This window comes from Heliangelus exortis, chromosome 3 (genome assembly GCF_036169615.1).
Source record: "Heliangelus exortis chromosome 3, bHelExo1.hap1, whole genome shotgun sequence".
NCBI lineage: Eukaryota > Metazoa > Chordata > Aves > Apodiformes > Trochilidae > Heliangelus > Heliangelus exortis.
In genome coordinates, this window is record NC_092424.1 from 105,369,201 (window position 1) to 105,396,057 (window position 26,857).

The window sequence follows — 26,857 nt, forward strand, 5'->3', positions numbered from 1 at the left end:
GTAGCCTAGTGACAGGGGTTATTCAGATCAGTTGTTGTGTTTGAGTTTGGTATCCAGGTTTATGCCTCATGGCTTCAATCAGAATGATAATACATTTACATGCAGGGAAAGCAAAAAACTTCTCTGTATTTATATGCTATATTAGAATAATGAAGCCAAATGTTCATAAACCATTTACCAAAGAGATGTGTACAGTGTTAAGTATGGGAACCTCAAGCCATACCACCTCACACAGGGAACCAGAGAGTAACTCGGTTTGGAAGGGAACTCAGGAGATGTCCAGTGAAACCTCTTGCTCAAAGCAGGGAAAAACTTCAACCCAGCCCAGGTTGTTGAAGGCTTTGCCATCAGATCTTGCAAACCTCCAATGTGTCCTTTTGTTCTTCAAGGGCTCAGCTTCCCTCTCTGTCCTGGATAGGTAATGAAATGAGGGAAAGGGTGATGAGACGCATAAGAATATTTACATGTTTCAGTATGGTACCAGAATCAAGTGATTCTTGGCTCTGGCAGACTTCTTCTGTGATACTAGGTAAAACTGGTATAAACATATATACTGGTAAAACATTTATTAAAAATATATGAAGCAGCTCTGGTTAGTGGTGCACAGGCAACCTTTATTCCAGCATCTCTTGAATTTGTTAGTGATTAATTTTCCTGTCCTAATGTTTTTTCAAAGATATATTTTGTGTAGATTTTTGATAGATAATAACATAGTGCTTGTCCTACAGGATCCCAAAGTACTTCTCAGGTTATACACATAAGTGGCCAAAGCCCACTCCTGCTGACGCCAACAGACATTTTGCCATTGATTTCATTTGGACCAGGGGTTGGCTGTGTAGAAATGAAATAAAAGCAATTCTGTATGTCCACGTGGCCTTTAATAAATTCCCACCTGAGCTATAAATCTGCCAGCAGAAGAGCAGTACAAAATTCAGTGTCACTCACTGAACAACTACATGTTTCAATATAAAATTTGTAAGGTATTAGTAGGTCATGATAGTTGCTATAAAGTGGCTGAGCTGGAGAGGGACGATACCCTGTATGGTGTGTGGGGATGTGGATATGTGTGGAGAACCTGTGTATATGCAGCAACTTATACATGTATTTTTAAATCACTTAATAAAAGATCAGCTCTAGTTAGTTGCATAATCCAAAATCCTGGAACATTTCTGCTGTCCTGCGTCTGCAAAAGTTTTTCATTTAGGAACACACACGTTTCTTGTCAATGTTATTTCTACAATCACTTAGTTAGAGCAGGGCATATTGTTCTCTGAATTTCTTGTTAAAATGTTTCACTTAATTAAACTTTTACAACCAGTTCTGCTCTATGTCTAATACTTGCTGTAAATTATAAAGAAAAAGCCCCTCTGGCATTTATGAGAATTCAGATGATGAAGACTATAGGAAAAAAAAGCCACGACTCAACCCACAAAACCCAGTGTCACTGAGCCCCAGATAAATACTTATTCCCTGTTATCTCACACACAATTCAGTCTAATGAAACAGAATATTTCTTATTACATAAACTAGACTGAAAAGCCAAAATAGAACTAGTGGTATTTAAAAATTATATATTGGAAATACTTTTTAAGTGGAGTGAATTATAGCATATTTTGAATAATTGTGATTTTGTCTACACTTCCGTAACATATTATATAGAAAAAAAGGGTAAAATTGGCTAGAACGTGAAGGAAAAAAAACAACCAAAACCAATACACAAAGCACAATGAAAAACCATAGGAAAAGCCATGGAAACTGAATTTGCACCTGGCTGTAAGTGCTTGTGGGATGTAACTCTGCACACATACAAGCATACACAACCCCTTCTTGTGTCAAAACATTGCCAGGGCTTAAAAGGGGTGCTTGAGATGACCTCTCTGGCATGGGAATAAAACAACAGTTAAGTTCCAGCAAGATTTCATTTTTGAGAGCAATGTTCTGCTTCCAGGCTGTCCCAAAACCAACTGTGAGATGACTGCAGGATGGCTGTCACATCGATTACAGGACTGGGAGCTTTAATCCAATTGGCGGCAGTGCTGCTCTGAGACTTGGAAATCTCTTCTAGCCTCTAACCACAGTGTAGTGTGCAAACTATTGTATTTGCTCTAGGGAAGCCTCACTCTTGCCAAAGAGAGCCAGTATTTATTCTATTTGGCATATTTATTATTCAGTTAACCCGTTCCTTTTAAGTAAATCCTTTTTTTAGAACTTATAACCCTCACAAGAACCACAGATGATGGACAGAAATAAATAGCCATGAGGGAGAAACCAAAAGAAAAACTTTAAATCTCTCCCCTCTCATAACTTTTATAATTTCTTCTATTGTCCTTTGTTTCATAGGACTATTTGTCATGATGAAGGGAAACAAGAATCAGTGTCTGAGAAATCTGGTTGTGCTTAAACATTTGTGAAATTCAGGGAAACGAGTTGTGCAATCTGACATCAAATAAAGATCAGATGGACCATAGGCTTCAGTTTCCTTGTGAATGAAGGTGAAAGAGCTCTGCAGCCAACATCTTTATTTACTGGGATACTCAGTAGGACATATGAAGAGGGATTGTTATGCCTCTGGTTCCCCCTAGCAGGGTGATATATGCAGATTAGTTCTATTCAGAATGAAAACTCATTTACAGTTCACAGGGGACTATTCCATCTCTTTATCTGAGAATTATTACTACATTTGTGGTGGCTGAAAGCTCTAAAGAGGAAACATTTGCCTTACTTTCTAAAAGATACCCATCCTCTGATGACTGAGGTGTGTGCTCATCTGATTCTGATTTTGGGGTTAAGATAGCTCATCTGAGAAAAGTCATTACTGGTAGACTTTTCTTGGTAATATTTTTCAACCAAAAATATTATATAGTCCAGCTTGCTCTGAGATCTTATTGATTGGTGTGGACCAGCTGTGGAGGTGGGAACACTATTGCTGCATAAACTCAATATGGGCAGCGAACTCTCCCATCTCCAAGATCTGAGCTAGAATCTTTGTGTGGTGCTGCTCTGTAGCTGTTAAATATGCATCTGCTTCCTCAAAACTTATCCATGTATTTGTAAACTGGTGCTCCATACATGTAATCAATCACACCATGGATCAAACCAGGCTCTAAAAGGTCACGGCTGCAAACAAACAGGAGAGAATCTCTGCCTTGCTATTAATGAATAAACAACAACCATACTACAGAGTGAGCTGATTGTATCAAAACAGACGTCTACACAAAATTTCTAGTGTCATTAATCTTAAAGAGTTTATTCTCAAAGAGGTAACAATATTTCATCCCGAGCATTCCTTGCTCAAGGACTATCTATATAGTATTCCAACAGCTGAAAATAAACTGTAACAGGTCCACACATTTCCCACTCAGAAGTAGTCCTATTTTGTGAGTGAATTCTTCAACATTCTTTAGATTCACCTTTAAATTGAGGATTCATATAAATGAGGTCTAGGCTTCAGCCAAGGGGACTGAGGGGAATACTTTTTGGCTCCCATTATACTCAGTGATGCTAGCAAAACTTTGACAGTTAACTAAATTGATGCTAATAAAAATTAGATAACTTGATGTGAAACCAGAAATCTCAGGGGAAAACAGGTAAGAAAACCCTGTTTTTCTGAATCACAAATTAGCCAGTGGAAAGAAAACCCATCTAAAATTCTTGGCATAGTTTTCTGAAAACTGATACATGTATAAATTTATTTTTCTTAAGAGAATATTGGTATCTGCAGTTTTACAGAAGTTACATATGTATATTTTTATACTTCTATACTATTTTTCACCTTTTTATATTTATTCAAGCTTTTTTGTTGTGGTTTTTTTTGGGATTTTGTTTTGTTTTGTTTTTGTTTGGTTGGTTGGGTTTTTTTTTTCTACATGCTCTTTTCCTCTTCTTTTCCTCCCAAACTTATCTATAAAGTTATCCTTATGCCAGGAAATAGATGTATTCCCAAGTCATTCTTCAACTGGCTTGTGAATGTGACCTTTATCTTAAAACCTCTACTCTATATATTCCATAGCTCTTGTGACTGTTTAAAATATGTAATGCACATTATTGCCTTGATCCAACATACAGTGAAATCAAAACAAAAACTTGCCATTGACCTAGATAATTGTTGAATTAAGTCCTATGATCCAAGCAGAAGTAGCTGTAATGAATGACACAAAAACATAGTAAAGAACTCATTTATTGGCTTATTAAGCTTATTAAAATAACCTAGTGTAGATTATTCAGTTTTCATTTATGAATTCAGAGTCAAACAGTATCTATCTGAAGCTCCAGTGTGTTGATTGCTGTTCTGTTTAAATACACTGTGGTACAAACTTGCTTCTTCTCCCTTTCTGGTGTCTGTTCAACTCTTCATGCGCTGCTGTATATTTTCCATAATCTGCTGAAGACTCAGTTGCTCAGTGGCAAGCTGTTCATCAATGAATCTTTGCATTTCTTCCCATTTCCTGGAGCCTTGCTCAATGCCTTGCTGGACCAATGTGCGTGTTAGTTCCACTTTTTTTCTGAGTGCCTCTCTGCCTCTCCCAGGCATTTCATAAATGGTCTGCAAGTCAAATGGCTTGGGCACATCTATCCTAAGCTCTCCCTGACGAACAGCTATATAGGGCTTTATGCTCTCAGCTGTTACTTGCTCAAACCAACGAAGAAGCTCTGAGATATATTGCAGGAATGCAGAGTAATTTTCTACAGTTAGATCAATTAACCTTTTGGCCTCACTGATTAGTTTTTCTTGGGAATGACTGAGCTGCCCATACATCTCCTGGAGTTTTTCCTTGACTTGCTTATTATGCTCATCGATTTTCCTCTTAGCAGCTGCAGACCAGTATCGGATTTTTTCCTGAGCAGCAGATGAGAGCTCCATGATCTTCTGTTTTCCTTTTCCTTCAATATCAGTTATAAGGTCATAATATTCCTGGCTGTATTTTTCCACCAGTTCCCTTACTTGGTCTGTCAGGCGTGTGACTGAGGCAGCAATGTACTCGTTGTGCCAGTCCACCAGAGTTTCTATGAGACTCTTCAGATATTGTAGTACCTTGTCTTCCACCTCATAGTATTTCACTGACCACCCAAGCATAGTTGGATCAAAATACTCCTCCCTCAATGCCTTTACATAGAGGAGCAGCTCCTCTAGTTTTTCTGAAAGGTACCGGAATGTCTTCTGGCTAAAATATTTAAACTGAGAAATGTATTTTTTAATGTTTTCTGCCAAAGATCTCAGTTTCTGTGTGTATTCTGAGGCCACTGCATCTTTGTACAGCTGTCGCATTTGGATTTTAATGTCTTCAAAATTTTTGGATTGCAAGCTTCTAACCATTTCTTCTACCTTCTGAAAAACTTGTTGCACTACTTGTTTCAGCTCCTTAAGCCTTCCTGCAAAGTCAGCTTCCCGGAGGGTAGCAAATGTCTGCCTAATTTTTTCCTGTAACTGTTTCAGCATTTCTTTAATTTGATCAAGTACCTGATGACCTCTAAGAATTGTTTCAGAAGCAGGAACTCTGACTTCCAGTTCATTGATAGCTGCAATCAAGGCATCAAAGTACTCCTGAAGTTTTGAAAAGCAGAAATCAGCAGCTTTTCCTACCTTCTCTGTAGTTGTAAGGTATATGTATTCACCAGTGTACTTTTCAGAGAGCCCAGGGACATGGAATTTCGTGGTCTTCAGGAATTCAATGGCTGAGTCAATTAGGTGCTTTATTCTCTTGTGATACTCTTCTATTAAGTCAATTGTAGCATCCAAAAGCTCTGATTTTATTCTTTGATAGTCAAACTGTTCAGCTTGATCTGCTGCCATTTCATATACCTGTTTAGCTTTGACCTTCATCTCCTGATACTTGCCAGAGGCATCATTGGCAGCTGTGCGAAGCTTACCATCTATTTGATCTAACTGTTTTACAGCAAATGTGTATGCTTTGTCAGCTTTATTCTGCATTATATTCTTCATCTTTAAGGTGGCTGCACTAATTTCCAGTCCCATATGCTCCTTATGATACCGATTAACATACCTATAGATTGCATTTGTCATTTTAGGTACTTTTTCTTTCAGCCCAAACAGCAAGTCTTTGGCAGCATCCTCTTTCCAGTTGAATTTCATTTGAATTAGGTCAGATTTCTTGAAGGATATCTCACCTCTTACTATGTCAATGTCCTTCTGAGGAGCAGACTGAAAATAGAGAACAGGATATGAAAAAGGCATATAGAACAAATCCAGTATTATTTATAGGTGTATTTTAACATTCTTATTTTGCATCTTTAATTTTATTACATACTAGGACAAATATTATTTTTATCCAGTGCGTGTTTGCTCTCATCTTAAAAGGTCATCTTGGAAAAAATTTTGTATCAGGCTACTTTGTGCCTCTTCAAATAGCCTGTTCTTTTAAAATTTTTACTGGAAACAAGATTTTTCCTTCCTCTGCATTAAATGCTTCTGATATTTCATAAAGGATGTGAATTAATTGGGAAAATGAGCATTCAACTGATTTTTGAAATAATGTACAGTGAACTAAAAACACACTGTATTCATATTAAAATATTAAAAAAATAATTTTGTAATAATTTAAATCAATGAGACAATTTTAAAAATTACTCTGAGCAATTCAAGATCCCTGAATAAGAATCTATTTACATAAAAAATGTTCTAGATTTCAGTGGCAAATAGTTGCCTGTAATCCCTAAATTATTATTCAGTCTAGGAAGGTAAGATTTTACGTTTGAAGTTATTGTAGCATACCAATAGCATGTTTTGCTAGCTAATCTAGTAAGGTTTTTAATTCTCATAGTGTATTATGATATCTTAATAATAACAAAGATACTCTACAGATGGTCTGACCAGGGGCCTGATTCTGGTAATGGCCACTCTTGTAGTAATTATAAGCAGGTTGATGAGAATATATTAAACCTATCTAAACCTGGCTTTGTAATTTCTTCACTTTCACAGAATGTGTTATCTTGATCGTAGGAGAGGGGAAAATTAGCTGTGTGGAGGAGCTGAAATAGCCTCTTTACACAGATACTACTTTTATTATTGGAAAAGCCAGTAAAGGAAACAAGAACATTAGTTACTGATAATACACCTTTTCTTTGGTCAGAAGGTTGTTACTTTTCACCTTAACATAAACACACACAAACTTTAAAAGGGAACTCTTCCTCTGGCCACACCCAACATTTTTGCTCTTTGTTGTTCATATCGAGCTTACCCGAGTTCGGTAGAAAAGTTTGGCTGTGAGGATGTCAGTGTCAATTTCAATGAGATAGCCCAAGGTCCCAGCAGAGGGTGAAGATACTGAACCAGACACACTCCTGTCACTCCCTTGGTAACGTAGATGGATGTCTGTAAAAGCTGGGCTGATGATGTCAAGTGATGCAGTGTCTGTGACTCTACAAGAACAGTGAATACACAGCTATGAAGGAACGCAGAAAGCACAAGCCAAATGCAGAAGGTTTAAACACAATACCACCTATAGTTTTATATCTACATGTGTAAGCAATGCCTTTGTCATCAAAAGAAAATGTAGGGGTTTACTCTACGTGTTTCTTAGAATTTAGGGTAACACATTCAATACTTCATGTCACACTAATTTCCCTGTTTTCAATAAAGCTATATCGAACTCTGTTAAGAAATTTCATTAAATTAGGGATGCAAAACAAAACTTGTAGCTGCCAGCTTTCTACAGACTCCTACAAGCTGACTGCAATTTTTTCCACTGAACCAAGCAGAGACAGTATTTTTTTTTTTTTATGCTTTGCACTTGACTTTAGAAACTTCTGTCCATTAGATATATCAATACAACACTTTCAGATCAAAGCAGGTGTTTAGAAATTCATCTATGTAATCCCTGGTACTGGTATTTTTAAATAAAAACTACTCTTTAATGGCTTGTCGTGACAGAGGGATCCAATGGATAAAAATCCAAAACAAGAGATTTGGATGGTTAGATAGAGAACTGCTTTGATTATAAAATCCTGTGTCTGTATCTCAGAAGTTTTCTGAAATAGGGCAATTCTAGAAATGCTGAGAGAGAACAGCTTTCCAGCTACTTCGAGAGGAAAAAGGGCACAGCCTATAATGACAGAGGAGCTGCACAGGTTCTTATTAATTGCAGAAAGCAGACTGGGACATTAGAGATCAAAGCAGCAACACATCATTAGCAACCTGGGCTACTATAAATTATATTATTAGTACTAATTTTTACCTAATGCCTGAAACAGTAAGATCTTCCTTGTAGTTTGCACTCATGTCGCGATGTGAAAAGCTGCCAGTTGTCTTCATAACAAACATGCCTTCTTCATACTTGTAGTTTGAAACAACTGTGAAAAAGATTTCAAATGTGTTTATTTCCAGAAATAACCAGCAAACAAGAGAAAATACATATCCATTTCTATATTAGACAGCCAGGTTGTGTTGCAGCAGTATGTGAAATTATGCATCAAGAACTGCATGCCTGTAATGCCCCAAATAAATATGAAAATATTGGTTTAACTGAAACAACTTAAAATTAAATTGTCCTCTATTTAGAACATGGATATAACATTCTGAATTCATGCAAATCATAAATGGGGATTCTAACTCTCTGAGAGTTTAGAATTTCATTCTGAATTATATTTTTAGTATTATAACCAACTCTAGAATGTTATATGGGACTCCAGAGTTTTTTAAGTTGAAATAATTTTAAAAATCAAATATATTTAGTTCCTAGAGAAAAAGGTATTTCTTTAGTGGAACTGAGTCAGATAAAAATCCAGCCTGTCTTCTTTCCTTTACAGGTATTATCTAACGTAATGAGGGAATGTTGTGTTGTTCACAATTTAAAGTAAGAAACTGCTGCACAGAAAAGAGACATTTTGCAGGGTTTTTTTGTTTTGTTGGTTGTTTTTTTCTCAGTATGCCATACATATATCTAGTCATTAGCCCTCAGGGTGGCTGACTGAGACTCTGATAAAAAGTCATGAAAAAATAAACAGCAACACTTTTGTTGGCAAAGTCCTTGAAAAAAAATCTTAAATAAAACCCAGCATCCAGCATTCTCCCCAAAATGAGACAAATAGAATTTAATGTCTTACCATTCAAGTCGTATTCCAGGAACTGCAATGTTGAACTGCAGGTAGAGTCAATGGACTGTTCAAAAGAGTCCTTTTTGTTTGTTAAGTCTGCTCTCCAGGTGGCATTGTACAGAGGGGAAGCAACTTTGAAAGATCCAGTCAAGGCACCAAATGACGGGATGTAAATTCCAGCAGGCATGGATATTTTGAGAGGGGGGATGTCAATTTTCTGTTCAGGAATTGTAACTGTAGGCAGCTCAATATTTGCAATCTTATTAGCTACTCCATTCAGATCTACATGGAAACTGTCCAGAGTGAATGGATACACAGTTATTTGGTATTCAGGTATTGTCAGTTCAAAATATGGTATTTTATATTCTTCTAGTGTGATATAATTGGCTCCTACATCCACATTGGGGAATCTTATTTTTGGCAGTTTGGGTAAATCGACATCAAATGGCATTAAGTTGATTGTCTGTGGAATTTTCATGTTGCGCAAGTCGATGACATATGATGGGACCTCGAGAGTGGTGAAAGGAACTCTGAACTCTGGAGTGCTGAAAACAGGGCTGGGAGCCTTTAGGTGTAACTCAGGAATACTGAAAGTGAAGCCATCACTCAGCTTAATTACAGGTAAGGGGAAAAAGTAACCATCTTCACTCTTTGTGTACACAAGGGATGCTGATCCATTTAAGTACTGTTTCTTGTCAGCACTGGTAGTGACATCCAACTTCAAGACATCCCATAAGCTCTTGTCAGCAACAGGAAACTTGATGTTTCTGAGGAAGCCCATGTATCCTTCCAAAGATCCAGCAATATCAAACTTTGCCTTTGATTTTTCATTTGATAACTGCATATCATGACTGAGAGATAACGACTGAATTTGGCCTTCACCTTTCCAGCCAACTTTCTGGCTTGCAGTACTGAATTTCACTACAACAACTTGATTAACTGATGCTGTGTCCAGGAAGGAGTTTGGCTGAGAGGCTTGAATCTGAAGATCTGCTGATATACTCCAAGGAACCAGCTCTAAAGTTGCTTTGCTTCTCTGAGCTCCCGTTGTTGTGAAAAGAGTTGTATATTGTGCATAGTTCTTCCCATTGTGCTCCCAGACTGCATAAACACGACGGAGAGATGCTTCAACTGCAAGTGTTTCTTTCATTTCATTGTTCCAGAGTCCATCAGCTTTGGAGTGAGCCTCAAACTTGAGAGATGACCGAGCTCCATTAGCATTCAGATAAGTGTGTGCCTCATGGTCTAGACTTCCAGAAAATGCATGTCCAGTGTAAAATACTCCATCAATATCCCCGTTTGTAGAAGTTTCTACTGATATGTAAGATGTAAGGCTCTCTAAAGCAAGTTTGTGAGCAAATTCACCCTTAGCACTGGTGCTGTATTTAGGAGCATTAAAATAATACATTAATTTTAGCCCTGAGGAAAGAGTGGGTTTGGACTTAGTATTTCCGGAAAGTTCTTGGCTGAAATTCATTTTTAAAACCGGTGTGTTGATTTCTGCATTTGTTTCCATTAAACCTTCCACGTTCCTCCTTGTGAGACTGATGGTGCTGTCATGATTTCCTCCTAGAAATTTGTTATTACTCAGGGACAATGCTGTGGCCAGTTTCAACCCCCTTTTTCTTGTTAAACTTGTTGAACCATCCAGCTTAAATTTCAGTGCATCAATGACAGAAGAGGATGAGACACTGAGTTGCCCAACAATATCTGACTGATTGAACAGCCCAGCATTTGCAGTTAATATGATCACAGTGGATTTAAATGAGAAGTCATAGGTCATGTTACCCATGGCAGGAATTAAGATATGGTTTGATGGGTTGATTCTGAATCTAGGAAGCTTTAGAGTGCGTAGATCCTGTGGGACATGAAGGACTGGAAGCTCTAGAGAAGGTAAGACTAATGTGTAAGATGGTACTGAAAAGCCAATAAAGGGGATGGTGAATCCTGTTGTGCTTATTTCTTTGGGCAGCATGTAACCAAAGGCTGGCATCTCAGCAGTAAAAGGAGAAACCTCAATATTCACAATTGGAATGGTGTATCCTGGAATCCTGAAGGTCCGTGGTAGTTTGTTCAGTGATGTCTGTACTTTGTATTTCTCAAATTTCATTTTGGCTTCATTATATGACTTTGTGAGAAAATCTAAAGCGGCATTTCTTCCTCTCTCAAAATGCTTGTTGAAGAAAACGATGTATTTATTCAGTGCTTCGTGCACTGTTGCTAAAGGAAGTGGGATTACATGCATGTCTTTGTTTTTGTCATACTGAGCATTCAAATTTAAATCAAAGGATTGTCTTGTTGTCTTTAGTAAATCCTTTAGGCCCATCTGTTCCCACAGTGAATAATCTGTTAGCTGAGGAGTTTTGATTCCGGCGTAGGGAACCTGAAGCTCAGGAATTGTTAGAGGAATATTTAGGAAGTCTAGGTTAGCATCTCCATTCATTTTAACATGAGCTTCAATTCTGTCATCATTGTTGCCAGCAGATATATTATGGAAATATTTGTACTGATTGAACCTGCCGGTAGCTTGCCAGGTGACCTGCTGAACAGAGCAACTGAGTGCAAAGCCATAGTTATTCAGGAAGTCAACTTTGCCAGTCAGTTTCATTGGGAAGCTGATTTTCATATTTCCATCATTGTTTGTTGATAGATGAATTTCAAAAGGCTGTGCCAGGAAGGAAAACTCATTATTTACAGTTCCAGTAATCCGTCCATTGAGCCGAGCATTGTGAGAGCCGCTTAATTCTACTTTCATTCCTCCAAGCTGTCCTGCACCTTTAACATTCAGAATGCTACGTCCCACACGCTGTGACTCAATTTCAGACTGGATCTGAAGGGTTGCATAATTTAGGAAACCACATTCATATCTCATAGCTTGGTTGACTTTAAGATATTTATCATTTATTCTGTTGTTGGCAGAAAACGTAATAATGGGGCCCTCAACCCTGAAAGAGGCATGTGAATCATGAGTGCCTTCATCAGAAAAATTAGGAGAAGCCAATTTCCAGTTTCCTTTACTGGTGGAGGCAAATGATATATGTCCTGCTTCTACATCTGTTGTCATATTATTGACAAGATCAGCCTGGCTGGAGAAGTCAGCTTGTGGAATATTCAGTCTGTGGGAATATGCTGTTCCACTCTGTATCCAAATTTTTCTTTGCAGTTTGACCATTAAATTATTCTGTAGTTCTACTGAATTTTTTGCTGTATATAAATTTGCTCTAGTTTCAGCTTCACCTTCTACTGAAGTCCCTAAAAATACCACTTCATTGTTGTGATCAACTTTAAGGAACCTGTGGTTGACTTTCATTGAATTTTTAAGGTTCAGCTGATTCATCTCAGGGGCCAAGAGACGTGAATCCCCAATAACACTAAAAACTAGGAAGTCTAATTTGGACGTTGTTTGAGCTGAAAGGGAGGTCACAAATTCTGGACTGTTTGCAGATGTTGTAGTATTATGAACCTCAACTTGAGTAGACAGTGTCAAGAAAGGAGAGGTGACTTTGAAAACACCAGATAGTTTGCCAAATGTCGGGACTGTCACAGTATGTGGAATACGTGGAAGCTGGAACTCCGGTATCTTCAGGTCAGTAATCAGCAGATCATTTAGATTTAGCTTCGGGACCAACAATTCTGGTATTTGAAACTGAGGAATTTCTATTTCTGGGAGAGAAATGTCAGAAAAAGGCATGTCTCCCATCTGTAGATCTTTAAAATGCAAATCAATTGCTGGCAACTGAAATTCACCAGACATGACTTTGTCAATTGCTCTCACAATCTGAAGTTTAATCTCATTCAAATCAATTGTATAGGAAGGAACTTTAAAGGTATTTAGAACTGTAAATTCTGGGGTAGTAAATTTCATTGGGATTTTCATGTCCTTTAGTCTCTTTATGTTTATCTCATAGGAGGGGATGTGCAGGTCAGTCAGTGGAACAATGAAGTCTGGTGTTCGAAATGTTGCTTCCCGAAGGCTTCGGAGACTAACCTCAAAAGCAGGTATAGTGACTATAACAGTTCTGATTTCAGGGACTTTAAATCCAGTTTCAACAAACTGCTTTAACTTTTCAGCCCAATTTTTTAGATCATATTCTTCAGCCAAAACAGCAATTTTCTTAAAAGCTGTGTTCCACTGGTCAGAAAGATACATGACAACTGAATTGTAGAATTGGCTTATCTTCTGAAGATACCACTGGAATTCCTGAGAAATATCCAGTGTAGAAATCCTCTCTCGAAGATCTTCCAGATGTTCATTCACCTTGGCTTTCAGATCAGCAAATGTTGTTGAGTTTATGAGCTCCTTGAGCCAGTTAATTATTGCAGCAATCTTGGTGTCCCTGAGTTTTTTCATGTATTTTGACATCACAGCTCTCAAATCTCTCAGATACTGTTTCAGTGCTTCTGCTTTTTGTGGAAGTTCTAGATTTCTGAGTTCTATATTTATTTTCTGGGTCACTTCTTGGATTTTCTTATTTATGTCATCAACAAACTGGTTATAGTCAAAAGCCTTGAGTTTTTTAATGATCCTGTCAAGGAACTTGTTGACTTCCTTTATCATCCTTTCATAATCAAAGGCTTGCACCTTCTTGACAGCATCATCAATAAATGTAACAACCATATCAAAGAATAACTTCAAATCGATATTCTTCAGGTAGATGGTCACTTTCTGGATAGTTTCTTTTATTCTATACTGGTTCAGCAGTTCTATCATTCTGTCCATTAAAAAATATACCTGCTTATCAATTTCATATTTTACAATCAGTTTCTGCATATGACCTCGGAAGGCACTGATCTTCTCAGACACTTCATATTCCTCCATCCAACTTAGAATGATGTCTTTGATTTGCTGAAGAATTTCAGTAATTTTTTCAATTGGTAATGCACTCTTCAATTTCTCTAGAATTTCTTTAGCATCAAACTTTTTAATTTGCTGCTTCAAATTTTCTGCAATGCGTCTGAAATCAATATTCTGAATCTGAATCTTGAGTTGTTCTAGATTTTCCTGTACTCTAGCTATAATCTTGTACTCCTCGTCTACTTTTTTAATCCAAGCCAAAGTGCTGCTTCCGATTTTGCTGGGATAATACTGGCGAAAAAAAAAATGCAGTTTCTGAATAGCATCAACAATAGATGTTCTTATCTTATATTTGTTATCTAGAGCAGTAATTGTTTCAACTACTTGGTCAAGAAGTTGTATGATAAGTGCTTTAATGTCATACTGCTCATAATGATCTTTGATGAACTGCTCGATTTGCATCAGATAGATCTGCAGCTGAGACAGTATTTCTTTAAGATTGTCAAAGGCTTTTTCCAGCATAAGAAGGAGATCAGAAGCTGATATTCCATAGTCCTTTGTGAAAGCAATCAAATTATTTTTCATGCTGTTGACTCCACCTTTCATATCTAATTTGTCCATGTAATCATTAATGTGCTGTGGGAGTTTATCCAAAGTGTCCTTGTATTTCCTCAGATGTTCCATGTTAATGTTCTTCAGGTAACTTTGTATGGCCTGCAATGTGGATAGAATGCTGCTTCTGATTTTTTCAAAGTAAACTGGCAAATGTTCCAAGAATGGCAGGTTAACAACATGCACATCTTTATTTTTGTCATACTTCACAGAGCCGTATATGCTGAATTCCTGAAGCTCTGACACACTGCCCCTGAGGCCCAAGACATCAATTAAATTAACTTCTTCAGATGCAAAGGGGAGTATGAATGATGTATCCATTACAGAGAGATCTGCTAAAGCTCTTCCATTAAGTTCCACACCGGTCTTTTCTGCATCATTGTAAGCACTGAGATCTTGTGAATATACATTATTGTTTAGCTGACTTTTCAATTTCCAAGCACTTGACTGCTCTGATGGAGTAAAAAGCATATGAACTTTGTTATCAAGCAGCGTCGTGTATCTTCCTCTGGACTTCAAGCTGTGACTGGTAGATCCTCTGTAATCATGGGAGAAAGTGAAAGCAAGAGGCTCTGCTTTAAAGAGGAACTTGCTGTAAAGGTCTCCTGTGTGTTCACCCATAGCAATCAGCTTCCCATTGCCATTGGTGTGTATGTCAGCAGTGAGAACAAAGGGGGCCATGGTGGAACGCAGAGCGTTGCTGAAACGGAGAGATTTGGAATCCCAGTTTGTATTCATGGTAACTGAGGAAGCAAGTCCTGCCACATTCAGATTAACTCTGTGACTCACTGCTGCACCTTGAACATTTGCAACTGTATCTGTTTTAAGGGTTGCAGTTATTTCAGCATATGTAATGGTGTAGGTATGCCTTATTTCATCTGCTCCATAGGCTCCTCTGATATTGCCACCCAAGTTCAGTTTCAAAGGCTGGAGGAGTAGCTCTGCTTTGTTGGAAACTTCTGTTTTAGTGTATTTAATATTGTTGCTCAGTTTAGCTGTCAGTGATGTAGGCTGCAGTTGTAGGTCAAAAACATGCCTGTGGAACTTGTCAGAGCTGAAGCTGTTGTCTAGCTTTGAAGAATATGTTAAGGATAAGCCAGGAATATTCAAGTCATTTGTGTACTCCAGCGTAATCTCTTTGAACGAACCTTGAAGGTTATTTGAAAACTTCAGTCCTTCTCTATTAACTCTGAAGTTTAAAACATGTTTGTTGTCCATACCCAGAACTGTACTCTGGTATTCACTTCCCAGTGTTACTTCTGTTAGGCTCACTCTTCCACCTAGATTGAATTTTGCATTGTTTTTACCATAGCGCCCAGAAGAGGACAGTGACATGGAGCCTCCAGCAGTGTCAAGCTTGGCATTCATTTCACTCTGCATGGTCAAGGGGCTAAACTGCACACTTGTGGTTGCACTGCTGGCTACACCATACCGGTTTACATTGAGTGATGCCTTATGTGCAGCTCGATTCCTCTGATCAGTAATGGAGATATCAGTGTTGAAAACAAGATCCTGGGAATTGAGGGAACCTGCAAACAAGGCATAATACTGGACTTGCTTGTAAGTGGCTTGGTTCTCAGATCGAAGTGCTGCCATCTTCTTTGACAAAATTAATTCCAGTTTATTGACACCTGCCATATGTCGATACCTTCCATTTGTTTCAGATGTCATTTTCAGCTGGCTGTTTTCATACTTGAGTGAAGCTGTGTTCTTTAATAGTCCACTTTGTACATCAGAAACTGAAGTAATGGAAAGTAAATCATCACTGTATCTGCCAGATATCTGATTGGTAGCCTGAAGGTAAGAAGAATCCAACTTCAGATTTGACTTTCCTTCTAAAACCTTCCTCTTCTCATTGTATGAGCTTGACAGAGTGTAAATGCTTCTTGCAGAGACAGAAGCCACTTCCAGCTGCCCTTCCATTTTGATGTTATTGATATTCACATTATTTGTCTTTTCAGAAACGATATCACCAGAAAATGAAAGCTGAGGACCCAAGGTACTGGATGTTGTAAGTGATATGGTGTAGTTTGAAGTGGGACCAGCTGCATAACCATTTGTCTTGGTCAACTTAAAAACTGATGTTAAGAGACTGTGCTTCAGGTGATTTTCATATGCACAAGCCAATCCATTTCTATAATATGATGCTTCTCCAGAACCTAAAATAGGAAAAAGGAGACAAAAGATAAGTGTGATTTGTACCTTTTTCTCTTTAAAGACTTTGTCTGATGCCACTAAGCTTTTACGCTACTGTTTGAGTTGCAATTAATGCTATAGTAACATTTTGCCTTAAAGGCCAAAATGTTCTGGTAAATTCTGAATATTTCTATTAAAATTGTTAGTATTCTGACATTTCAGGCTCAAGTGTTAAACTATGAATAAATTAAATTTCTACACTCTTCTACTAAATATAATTATGTGAAACAACACAAAGTTAAATCATTATTAAAAATCAAATTAAGAAAATGAACTCTCAAGAGTAACTTATTTCTAAAATTCCAGGGTTTTAGTATTTTCTTCCTCCTTTTTCATTTACAGTGAGGAGTTTAAAAAAGACTAAATTTATCTTGTCTTTTTGCAATTTGAGAATTCAAATTACAGTTTGAGAGGAACTAATTAAAAATACTCATCTTAAGACCTACCCAGTCTGAGCCCAGGAAAACTACTATTTAATCATGGCAGCATAGGGACATATATAAACAATTTTAAAACTTGTGCATCTACATTTAAAAAACAGAGTGAGAAATGAATTTTGCACATACCTACACATACATCTGCACAGTTGATTTTGAAAACACTTGACTTGGCAGGTACACAAGTGTTTATAGAATTATTCTCTCAGTTCTGAAGGATTTCTAGGAAATATCTAGGAAAATATGGACCTTAAAAGTTCTAATTGAATTTTTCTTACTTCACCTTTAGTGCCTGAATAAACAGATTCCCATAATATCTTTAAAAATAAAGAGAAAAGGATTTCAGATTATACAGTGCCTTTCTTTAAATAAACAAGAGGAAAATGAATGTGCTGTACCTGATACATAGAAAATAAAGTCATTAAAATAGTTTTGCCCACACTGCAGTATAAGCTCACATTCTTACCTTTCACACGGTAGGAAAGCAGCTCAAAAACTGAATCAGCATTCACAGTGTAAGTAGTTTTTATGCTGGCTGCTTTCTCTGTTGTGCTGTTAGCCAAAGTGTATGCTCCTGTCCAGTTGTAATAGTTGCTGTACACATTAGCAGAGAGCTCCAGAGTGCCAAGCAAAGGCACAACAACAGGATAGGATTCTGGAACAGTAAATGTTGGGATTTTGTATTCCTGAGATGGCACGCTGATCCCCATCGACTCCATTACCAGAGGAGGTGTTTTAATGGTCTGTGGCACCCTTATGTCACGGGATGTTCTTCCACCAAATGGCAATGGGATATCAATGAGAAAGTTGTTTTTATTGAAGCGGTATCTGATCCGGCCTTCACTAGAAAATAGAAGGGATCCCGTTAGAAATTCTAAGTCCATGCTCCACATACAGAAATTTCCATGATTCCTACTACTCCCATGATCCTGAGTTTACTTACATGCTCATATTGAAGTCTTAAGGTTTATGGATAGAAATCATCATCATCTATTATTGCCAGTATTTTTTAAGCACCCATCAACCAGAATTTACTGAAAGCATTTTCAGTATCAGTGAATTCTGCCAATGTTTTATCCCCTTATTTCATAATCAGGAAGACTGATAGGTGAAATAGTCCAGAAACACATTCCTTCTGTAAGACCTTACATTCTAATGCAAGGTTCCTGATTCTTTGTTCAGAGCTTAATTAATTTTAGCTCACAGGTGGAGAGTGTCATTCAAGGGGCTAAATACATGACTGTTATAAATACTGCATGTGATTGAGGATCCAAATCCGCTTTATAAACATTCATGAAAAGATGGATTGGCATGAAAATGATCCTCAAGATAAAGTAATTAGAAAGAAAATAGCTGACATATAGGAAAAAATAATTTCTTCAAAACCGGTCCTGCAATGTGTCATGCTGAGTACTAGAAAAAGGCATTTATATTTTTCTTTAAAAAATTGAGTTATTCTTATAGAAATGCATTAAAAGTCTCAAGAACCTAAACTATCAAGAATTTATCTATCAAGAATAAGTGCTTCAAAAGTTTCTTCCAAATATTCAGCAGTTATTTTATCCTGAATAAAAATAAATACAAATTTAACAATCTGAGTAGGAGCTAGGACTGAAAAAATGGATTGTTAGCTGAAAAGTTTGTGGGGAAAAATTGCAAATATGAAAGGGTAAAACAGGAGGAGACTGCCTTTATTTGAGCATGAACAATAAGATGGCAAAGATGCTTTTCTTGTTTGACTGACTGGTCTTTTGTATTACCAGATCTTTTTACACTTGGAGCTACATCCCAGATGCAAATTAAGGAAACACTTGAAAAATCTGTTCTTTTACAAGAAATAGTTACAAAGCAATAACACAGAGCAGTAGAAATTCCCAGTATTATTCTTTTTCTAATGGGCACTGCTGATAAGAACGAAGGAAGAAAACAAGTTTTTGCTTGCTTATAGTTGTCTTAGGAAGACAACGGAAGCAACAGACGTACGACATCAGTGTAGTTTCATACTTCCACAGTAAAAGATAGTACATGGAAAATAGCTCTAAGAGACAGTAAATGCAAGACTGTTGTCCATCTGTTTTTGTTATTCAGTCTTACACAAGCTTCTGTTGTCCTTTACATGCACTTCAGCCATCAATACTTCCCTAGCTCATGGGAAAACGATACAGACATGTTACTGTTTGTCACAGTGGTAGCTGTGGGTGTATTCAGAAGGTCTGACCAAGGAACACTGTTACTTGAATCCTTCAAAGGCAGAGAAACAATGTGATATAAACACTAACTGGCAAGAACAATATGTGCTAGGAACTGTAATGAGAGAAAATCCTGGCAGGTGTATGAGCATTTTAAAGTCTAGACCCACTTTGGCTGACTTCTAGTCTAATTTCCTAGAAATGGAAGAAATATACTATTTATCTGCCTCCCAGTCTCTCTTGTTTGTCAAGCCATAATTTGTAGAAATATTTAACATATTGCATGGTCTCTACCAACTCTGACGGAGAGCTAAAACTCTCAAGGTTAATACATTCATTCTAGCTATGTGAAACTCTCTATTAGGTGGAGGAGATGTGCCCAAAGCAGTGGGAGCATCCAGTCCATATGTGTACAACCATGGCACGTGTTGCCTCTGAGCAAGTGAAAGATGGAGTCAGCCGTGGGAATCAGTCAGGGTAATATATTAGTGGAGGTCAAGCTATGTGTGCAGGGGAATGGGAAGGACTGACCAGTGGGACTGAACAGGGAAAAGTAATGAAACTAGAGCTATGGCCAAAGGCAGAAGGTCTACAAGGATGCAGGGAACAAATCTTTGGGAAACCTGGCTTAATTAGTTCTGTGGCTCAAAGACTATTAAACACTGTATTTTTGTTCAGTTTTCATTACTGTATAACACGATACTTTAGGATATATTAATATTCTGCAGAAGTGGCTGCTGGAGGAAAAGATCTATATTAGACATGCATTATTTCCACCATATAATTTCCTCTCTCTGGTCTTACAGTTCTTTGTTATCATTCCAATTTTATGCTAATGTTTACAGCAATTCCACACTGTTTTATAAAACAGAGTAAAATAATAGAATACAAAAATATGAACAAATAGCTGCTTTCAGTTTCTGTGTGACTATCCTTACTTGTCTCCCTACCTTTTCAGGAAAAGTTCCTCAGGAATGGTGATGACAGGCAGGTTAATTTTGTCAAAGTTCAATTCCTGCAGTGCACTTAGTTTGTCTTGCAGAGTCTGGGCATAGGGGACATCTTTGGATGCCTTTTGCAGCCAGGTGTTCATTGCCTGCAATGATGAGACAAATTTTTCAAAGTAAATAATAAGTTTTAGGACCTGCAGTAAGTTATCTGAAAGCCATTGTAACTATCTACATACTGAGATCCATGCATCTCCTAAAGTCAGTGACATGATTAATATGTGAGTGACACTGGAAATACTCATTTTATTCAGTCTGATAACTGACTACAAGTAGTTCCCATTTTGGCTTCCATGGGAGTGGCAAGAATTGACCTAGGCTAAGTGGTCAAGTTCTAATAGATAAGTTGAAACATACCAGGATGAATTGTGACACAATGTGTCTCAGTGTCATGTCAGTGAGAGCCACTTTCTGATCCAGCAGGTCACTGGCACGCTTCTCTAAAGCTTTTGGATACTCTGAAAAGTCAACTGGGAAGCCAGAAAGCACTTTTTTCACAGCAGCACTGGTGCCTGAATTCCACTCCAGCTCAACCTTTTCAGAATCTGGAAATTATTAATTTAAAAGAAAAACATAAGATTAGAAGTAATTCAGTTTAGGAATATACTACAAACTAATGAAGCAAGATGTTTAAATTTAGAAGCTACACATGTGGATCATGTTTTTGCCCCTACCATATCGGAGAAGAACTCTTTCTGAAATTGAATTTCCATAAGTTGTTGCAGCTGAGCTCAGCTGAAGATATGCTTTGGTTGGTGAATAATTAACCATTGCTTCAGACTTAAGTTCAGTTTGCAGGCGAGGAACAGAAATGATGCCTCTTAACATTGCCTCTTCCATTCCAGCATATCTGTGAAAATAAAAAGTAAATGTGAATATAACACATTTCACTCTAATTTTCCACTTATGCTTCAGGAGTAATTTCAGCCATTAAATCCATAGTTAAGGCATAATAGGTCTTATAAAAAAAGGATTGACTTGAACTTGTAAACTCTGTTCCAGTTCTATGATGATTTTCAGCTTCTGCTAGTGACTTTGGAAAAACTATGTTAAATTATTATACTACTGACATAATGACATAATACTGAAATGGATGGAACCATTTACCTGTCTTGGTAATGTTGTACCTGAACTAAATTCTGAAATACTTACCTAAGCTGAATTCGATCCTAAAGGATACAGACTGTGGTCATGAATTGCATAGAAACAAAACTCTTGACAAAATATATTATGCCACTGGGCTTCATTTTCCTTTATTCACATTTGTTTTATTTCTCTGTAACTTTGTTGACTTGAGCAAACTTCTAATATTATTTTAGTGCAAATGAAAGGGAATTGAGGTCCCTGACATCTGTCCAAAGCTCCCACTGATATCAGAGGCAATTCTGCATGAACAGCAAAGACAAATACTCTCCAGGGCATCATCAAGATCACAGAATTCCATGGAAGATTGAGGTTTATTAAAGAATGTGATCAGCTCATTTCACCATGGGTTTGTGAGGCAGACAACTTGAGAAACCCTGGCAAGCTGAACATTTTTTTTAGCTCCCCTGTAGGTGTTCCCGGAAATATTCTCTTCGTGAAGCGTGGGAATTTTTACAGGAAGCTCTCAGTTATTTTTGGTTTTGTTGATTATTGAGTGCCATTAGATTTCTTCATGGGGAGATGTAATAACTTTTTTTAGAACTGAACATACCCAGCAAAAAGATAATGCCTCTCTGAACAAACCTTGCCTTGTTTATATCCTTGGATTATCACACCTGCAATAACACTAGCACAATGTCATTCTTGTAGTCATGTGTGCAGACATGGAAGTACTAGCTCAAGGAACTTCTACTACAAATTATATATATATATATATATATATATATACATACATACATACAGTAGGAAAGATCAGTTGATGTATTAGATGTATTTATTTGATGTATATGTGATGACTATAAATAAAATACTACAACAATTATAAAAGTTGGTTTGAATGTCAGGCTTATATGTCTCTGTATATAGGCAATTTATCAAAAATAGGATAATATTTTGTACCTTCAAAAAAACCTTCAGCTACTTTATTCAAAAGTATCAGTAAAAGTCTAAGTGGTTTTCTGTGTTACCTTATCTGGCCAGTAAGAGTAACTTCAGAAATCCTCTTGTTGTTGAAGTCTAAGACAACGGTATAGGCTTTCTTCCCAGAAATGGACTCATCAGTAATTCTGAAGTTTGTACCAAAATCAACATCAACATCTGGAATGTGGACGTCACTGGTCAAAATCTTTCTGTCTCTGTTGAACCTGAAGGTCAATGTGGCCTCATGCTGGTTTACCCCTGGAAAATATAATGTACTTTGGTTATTCCCAACAACAGAATCTGTTTGTACATTTCTTAAAAGAAAAATAGAAAAGGATCAACTGGAAATTTTATCAGCCTGAAGATCTAACACAACATTTGATGAGTCTGAATCAGAAACTGGGTCATTTTTATTCTCTTCATCTTCTAAACCCACTATGGACTGAAAAACTAATCCCTCCACTAATTATGTTACAAAAGCTTGCCACCTCACAGACTGTCCCTTTGAAAAATCTACTGTTTATACAGTTCCCCTCAATTCGTATGCTTTACTACCATATTTAATCAGAAATGCTATTTTTCTCTTGCTTATATAGAAAACATTAACTTGGGGTCTTCTGTTCATCAACATCACATTTTCATTTAAGCCATGGAAAATTTTTTGGGATAAAACAATGAAAATCTTGCACTCAGGTTGTATAAATGAAATTAAGTGTGAGTTAAAGCATTGGTTTGTTTAGGTGTGAAAATTGCACTCTATTTTATATTGTAAAGAATTTTATTATGATTTATTCATGCACATATTTTTCTCCTTAAATGACTCAATTCAAAACTGAGCTAAACCATATTGCTTTTTCAGACCTTTACCTTCTGCCTGGACAGCAAACTTCAGGGTGTCAATCAGGTCATTTCCCTCTCTCTGCAGATCATAGTTTGCACTTGCAGAGTATTCCTTCACTTCTCCTGTGGACACTATTTCAACTTCAAATCTAAAGAAGGGGTAAAGACATGTCTTGTAAATAAGTACTTGTTCCATGACCACAAATAGCAGTTATCAAAAGTTCTCCTTCTGAGCTTCTTTTGCTAGTCTGTTTTTAAAGATTTTTAAAGGTTAGCTTTATGTGAGGGGGTATGACAGAGGGCTAAGGGGGAAGGGCAGTAAATACAAAATAAACATGATTAAGGTTGGTATGACTTACCTGGATTCTCCAGTCAAGGGGTAATATGGAGCTGCCTCTGTGTCACTGGCATTAGAGTACAGTATTTTGGTGCAGAAATTTAGACCAGCAATGAAAGATTTGCAGGAAGTCCGAGTTTCTCGATTCTCAATTAGAGGTGAAATCTCTTCAGTTTTGGCTGGAGACACCAAATGCAGTGTATTGCTGCAACAGAAAAGCAATCCATTTATTCCCAGGACAGGTGTTCAGATATTGTACTATTAACAAGGTACTTTATGAATAAAAATAACTTATTAGGGTAGGGGCTTTCTGAAATAACATTAAGATGGTTAAATGATCAAGCTGATTATTACCGTAACTATTATTACTGCTAATTATGAATCTGTGTATTGAGACACCTACCCTCTCTAAAATTAATATAAGTAGTTTGTTTAAATTCAGTATAGTAATAGGCATTGCTATTATAATAATCTTATATGAAAGAAAATAAAATAATAGAAATGGTAAGTTTCCCGTTCAATATTTTATAAATTGTAAGCCTTGACTCCAAGTCACCTCTTAGCTGGGCTATTTGCTTTATCTTATAGATGAGATTATCCAGTTTCACAACATCTGGGATTATTCTGAGCTGAAAATTTTTCCATGCCTGCCCTACCCTCCCAAGAAGGGGAAGAAGAACAAAGCCAATAAAGTTCTAATTCAGTTCTCATTACCTGATACTGAGGAGCTTTGTTGGAGCCTTAGGAGCAGGAATACTGAATTTCAGATGTCCAGCTTTCATACTAACATATGCTTCAATTCCAGACTCATGGAATATATTAGAATTGACCTCCACACCACTTCTAGTAAATTCAGGCATGTTAATTCCCAGGTATGTCACAAACTCAATTGCTACTGAGGGCTTAGCAATGAGTTCAGCTTGCATCTATTTAATAAAAACAAAACAGTGTATTTATTTGCCCAATGCACTTCTCCGTGATTTTATAAAACAAAAGCAATATTCTTGACAACCTAGAGGTAGGTTTTACATAATTCATTTTGCTGTTCAAACATTTGATTCCTAAGTCACATGACCAGAGGGATCACATAAGTGGTAACTGTAATGTAAAAAATACATCAAGATGATCACACAAAGAAACCTTGCCTGTACTGTAAAATACCCATGCTTCAGAAAAAAAAAAAAAATACATGCAGCTAATGGCATGTATTTTTAAATCTGAAGACAAGAACCAGTTTTTCATTGTGAAATAAGAAAAAAAAAGCTATTTTCAAAAACAATGAGTAAACTATTTGACAAAAAAGAAAAGCATCCAAGATGTGAATGTCTCTAAGCAGAAAACAGCTTATTTCAAGCTTTTGGTTTGGCAATTACAGAAAGAAGGGACACAATACAAAAGTCTGGAAAGTATTCCAAAAGTATAAAAAAGGCAACTAGTACTGAATTTGAAGACTTCTTTTTTTTTTACTCATAGTCTAGGAGAACTGAATTTATAAAAAATTTTGACTTAGTTAGAGGAAAACAGCTATTAAACTGGAAAAAATGGAAATATTTGATTTTAACTGAATAATTACTTTTTGTCACATGCTCTTTAATAGCTACAATTGTAAAATTTTTCTCTTCAGATAAATAAAAAGTTTAATTTAACTTAATTTTCAATATTTCTCTTAACTGAAATTCATAATTTTCACTCTTAATTGGCCACATCAAAATATTTTATTAACTGGTTTGAACAGCAAATTCATGTGCTGCAGCTTTTCCAGGTTCCCATTTGAGGTCAGGGAGAGAGAAATAAACAGATATTAAGTGGATTGTTTTTTGAAGGGTGATTAAAATGCTTTTAATTAATAATTTTATTTTGTCTCATATTTAGTGTTACTTCTTGCTTAACATAAATGTCATCTACAATTTCACAGGAGTCCTCTTTTAAATAAGTTTCTTTCTTCATTTCAGGAGTATTTTGCAGTCTTTAAAATTCTGGTGTTATGGTTTTATCCCTAAATGAGACTGTAAATTTTTAGGAGACCAAATACAGAGAGTTGTTGAGACTTACACTTTTGTGCTGAAGCTTCACAGCTACTTTGGCCCCAGGTGTTGCTACTCCAGACAAGGCAAATTTCAGCTGCAAACCTGCTCCAGTTGGGAGTTCAAACTCATTGTCCATGAACAGGTAGTGGACAAATAAATCCCTGTCAACACCTTTTGAGATGGCTTGTGCAATCTGTGAATCAAACAAGGAAATGAACATTAACAATTCTGCACTTTGCAATATTACATTTTGTACCTTAAAAGTTGATAATGGAATGATTGTAATGGTAAAATAAAAAAATAAATTTCATATAGGGTACTGAAAATGATTTCTACAGATTCCTTGCTTCAAAAATGTACCATAGACTGCTTATCAAAATCTCAGCTTTAAATGATAAAGCTGAGATTTTTGTTTAGATAACATGTAACATTCTGGCTTCCCCAAAGTCAGGCAAAGAGTTTTTCCACCTCAATTAAAGAAGGGTTTTACCAAATATTCCTACCTTTCAACCCCAAACATTTTATGATTCTCTGACTTCCTGATAAATACTAATATATATGCCCATGATTAGAAATTTAGTAGCACAACATAATGGCCAACACTAAGATTTTAAGCATTGTTCTGGTAGATTTCTCAATCCTACTTAGGTCTTAGGTGATCTTACAACTGTGATAATTCTGTGATACATAAAGACTGGGCTTTCCCTTTTCCCTTCTCCTCACCCATCTTGCAGGAGGACTCCACTTGGTTACTGAAGAGTCTTCATGGGTTTCTCAGAGCCCTTCAGACTAAACTGGAAATTTTGTATTAAAGAATTTTATTTTCATGCTGGTATCAACTACCTGTTCTTTAGCTAATAGAAAAATACAACCTAAATCTTAAAAATGTCCTGTAGAAAAAAACTGAAACAAAACAATTTCATAATACACATTGGTGCATCAGATACATACCACTTCAGGAACAGTTTGAAGAGTTTTAATGCTCTTTAAAATCATGCTTCCCAGCAATTTGAAGTCATTTAGTTTCATGTACCCAAGTTCTTCTCCCAGGATTTGAAGATATGCTCTTCCTTCAGGAGATTCTTTATTGCCTAATTCTTTCAGCACTTTTTCAAGGTTAAGCATTATTCCTTTCATGATATCCTGAAAATTCAGTCAGAAATTAGTAACACCAATTTATGACAAACCTGTAATATCATATATGTAAACCAGGTACTTAGTGAATGTCAGATAATCTACACATGCACTTCTTACAGATTTGTCCCCAGACAAAGGCCTGTCCCACATACGTAAGAAAAACCA

General features: G+C 36.7%; 1 protein-coding gene across 2 annotated transcripts in view; it reads right to left on the bottom strand.

The window, feature by feature from the left end:
- Positions 1 to 3,817: 3,817 nt before the first annotated feature.
- Positions 3,818 to 26,857, bottom strand: part of APOB (apolipoprotein B) — a 36,773-nt gene continuing 13,733 nt past the window's right edge. The window contains exons 16-29 of one of the 2 annotated variants that reach the window (XM_071742038.1): positions 26,507 to 26,698; positions 25,581 to 25,748; positions 24,243 to 24,454; positions 23,551 to 23,733; positions 23,219 to 23,340; positions 22,399 to 22,609; positions 20,962 to 21,137; positions 20,645 to 20,832; positions 20,231 to 20,376; positions 17,558 to 17,934; positions 9,061 to 16,617; positions 8,193 to 8,307; positions 7,197 to 7,377; positions 3,818 to 6,160 (exon numbers count right to left, since the gene is read on the bottom strand). In XM_071742038.1, the coding sequence (XP_071598139.1) occupies positions 4,343 to 6,160; positions 7,197 to 7,377; positions 8,193 to 8,307; positions 9,061 to 16,617; positions 17,558 to 17,934; positions 20,231 to 20,376; positions 20,645 to 20,832; positions 20,962 to 21,137; positions 22,399 to 22,609; positions 23,219 to 23,340; positions 23,551 to 23,733; positions 24,243 to 24,454; positions 25,581 to 25,748; positions 26,507 to 26,698 (11,646 nt within the window). In that variant the 3' untranslated portion in view covers positions 3,818 to 4,342. Of the gene's footprint in view, positions 6,161 to 7,196; positions 7,378 to 8,192; positions 8,308 to 9,060; positions 16,618 to 17,557; positions 17,935 to 20,230; positions 20,377 to 20,644; positions 20,833 to 20,961; positions 21,138 to 22,398; positions 22,610 to 23,212; positions 23,341 to 23,550; positions 23,734 to 24,242; positions 24,455 to 25,580; positions 25,749 to 26,506; positions 26,699 to 26,857 lie in introns of both variants that reach the window. The other variant, XM_071742037.1, reaches the window with a different exon arrangement.